This window comes from Orycteropus afer, unplaced genomic scaffold (assembly GCF_000298275.1).
Source record: "Orycteropus afer afer isolate SDZICR_OR568_19922 unplaced genomic scaffold, OryAfe1.0 scaffold00030, whole genome shotgun sequence".
NCBI lineage: Eukaryota > Metazoa > Chordata > Mammalia > Tubulidentata > Orycteropodidae > Orycteropus > Orycteropus afer.
The window spans coordinates 15,148,723-15,150,726 of NW_006921617.1; the positions used below are offsets into that span (position 1 = coordinate 15,148,723).

Sequence of the window (2,004 nt, forward strand, 5' to 3'; positions counted from 1 at the left end):
AGTAGCTGCCTGAGTGAAGAGATGCCTCTAGCTTCAGTGGGCTGGGAGCAAGAGGCAGAGCTGAAGGCCAAGGTCAAGGGGGTTTCACCCAGCCCCTAGAGCCTGGCACTTTGAACTCAGACTTCTAGCCTCCCGAACTGTAAGAGAATAAACTCCTGTTTGTTCAAGCCATCCCATTTATGGTATATATTACTGTCAAAGCAGCATTAAGTATCCAAAATAATTTAAATGTTCCATAGAGAAAGCACGTTGGTCAGTCAGGCAGCCTAATCTCTGCCATGCCTAGCTGAGGAGCTCACTGGGCCTCCATTGCCTTTTCTCAAAAACAAAAGGCTCAAGATCACCACTGAGATCTCATCCAGCTCTGAGATGAGAGAGACTTAATGTGCATCCTAAAGAATCTGCTATCCCAGATGAGACCTCTGAAATTGGGCCAGGGCCAAAGGCCCCCCCCCTCTTTTTTTTTTTTGGCCAGGAAGATCAGTGAATTAGAAACCAACTTCATGTGAAATATTTTGACAAGCAAGGAAACTCAATATGACCATCACACTAAGTCTTGCTACATGAGTCACTCTTGTCTCCCTTGGTCACTAGCCTAGTTCCAGTCATCAAAACCCCACCACAGCCAATAGTCAAAGCAATCAATGTCATGAAATAAAATCTGTATGAACTATATGGAAAATGAATTTGCTCTGTGAGCTTTCATTCAAATCACAATTACAAAAAAATAAATAAATAAATAAAGTCAATTAATAGCATTGTTGTTATCACAACAGACAAATAGACGAAGATTCAAGGATTTTTCAACCATATGTAAGTGACTGTAAGGGGACAGGCCAAATTTTGCTACTTGTTAATTTTTTCAAATGAAAAGAAATAACAAACCAGAAACAATGCTTTTACTCATTTTAGGCAGGATAAAGGCAAAGAAAAACACAGCCAGAATTGTATCCAAGTGACAATAAAGCAATCTGGAACTTTAAGAGAATGTTCAACTCACCAACTTCAGTGCCTTTTCCCAGAGTAAAGGTAATTCCATATCCTTTGTGTCCATCTTCTGCATCTGTCTCTATTATGACATAGGCAGCTGAGTAGTCAGGGTCTGTGTGCTGCAGGAAAAATGCCCCCCCACAAATAATGCAAACATGAGAAATCCAAAAACAAGACCATGATAGCACGTAAGATTAGAAAATGCAACAGAGGATATGCAAGAAAAGCGTCAATCTAAGGAAACCACTGATGTGTCTCAAACATAGGAGCTCAGAATGGAAAAGAATGTCTTCCTGAAAGAGTCAAATGATATTAACAAGTGTAATACACACACTTTTTTTTTTTTTTTTTTTTTACTTTGAACAACAAAAATTTATTGTCTCACAGTTCTGGAGGCTGGGAGTTTGAGATTAGGATGTGTGTCAGCTGTGTTGATCCCTTTGAGGCTTTGAGGAAGAATCTGTTCCCTGCCTCTCTCCTCGCTCCTAGTAGCTCCAGGCATTCCTTGGATTGCAGCTGTGGGGTCACACATGTCTGTTCTCTTTTAGAAGGGACATCACTCTGGTGGGATTAGGATCTACCCTACTCCGGCATGGTCTCATATTAAATGATAACATCTTCAAAGACCTTATGCCAAACAAGGTCATGATCAAACAAGGTCATGGCTTAGAACTCCAACAAATATTTTTTGGGGGGGCACAATTCAATCCATAACACCCCTTGGGTCTCTCACATGGACTGCTAACTCTGAGGGAAGTCAGTCATCATGTTGTGAGGACAGTAATCAGCTGGTAGACAGACCTTAGTTGGGAAGAATGGAGGGTTTCTGTCAACAACAAAAACCATGTGAGTGACCCATCTCAGAAGCAGATCTCCTAGTCTTGATCAAGTCTTCAGATGACTAGCCCTGGTCGACATCTCAACTGTAACTTCATGAAAGACCTTCACCTAAAACCACCTAGCTAAGCTGGTGCCAAATTCCTGACCTACAGAAACTCTGTGAGATAATAAATT

General features: G+C 41.2%; 1 protein-coding gene across 1 annotated transcript in view; it reads right to left on the minus strand.

Moving 5' to 3' along the window:
* ENOSF1 (enolase superfamily member 1) overlaps positions 1–2,004 on the minus strand; it is a 46,419-nt gene that overhangs the window by 32,458 nt on the left and 11,957 nt on the right. Inside the window, exon 2 of the mRNA XM_007935617.1 lies at positions 1,001–1,109. Coding sequence (XP_007933808.1) covers positions 1,001–1,109 — 109 coding nt within the window. The remainder of the gene's footprint in view (positions 1–1,000; positions 1,110–2,004) is intronic.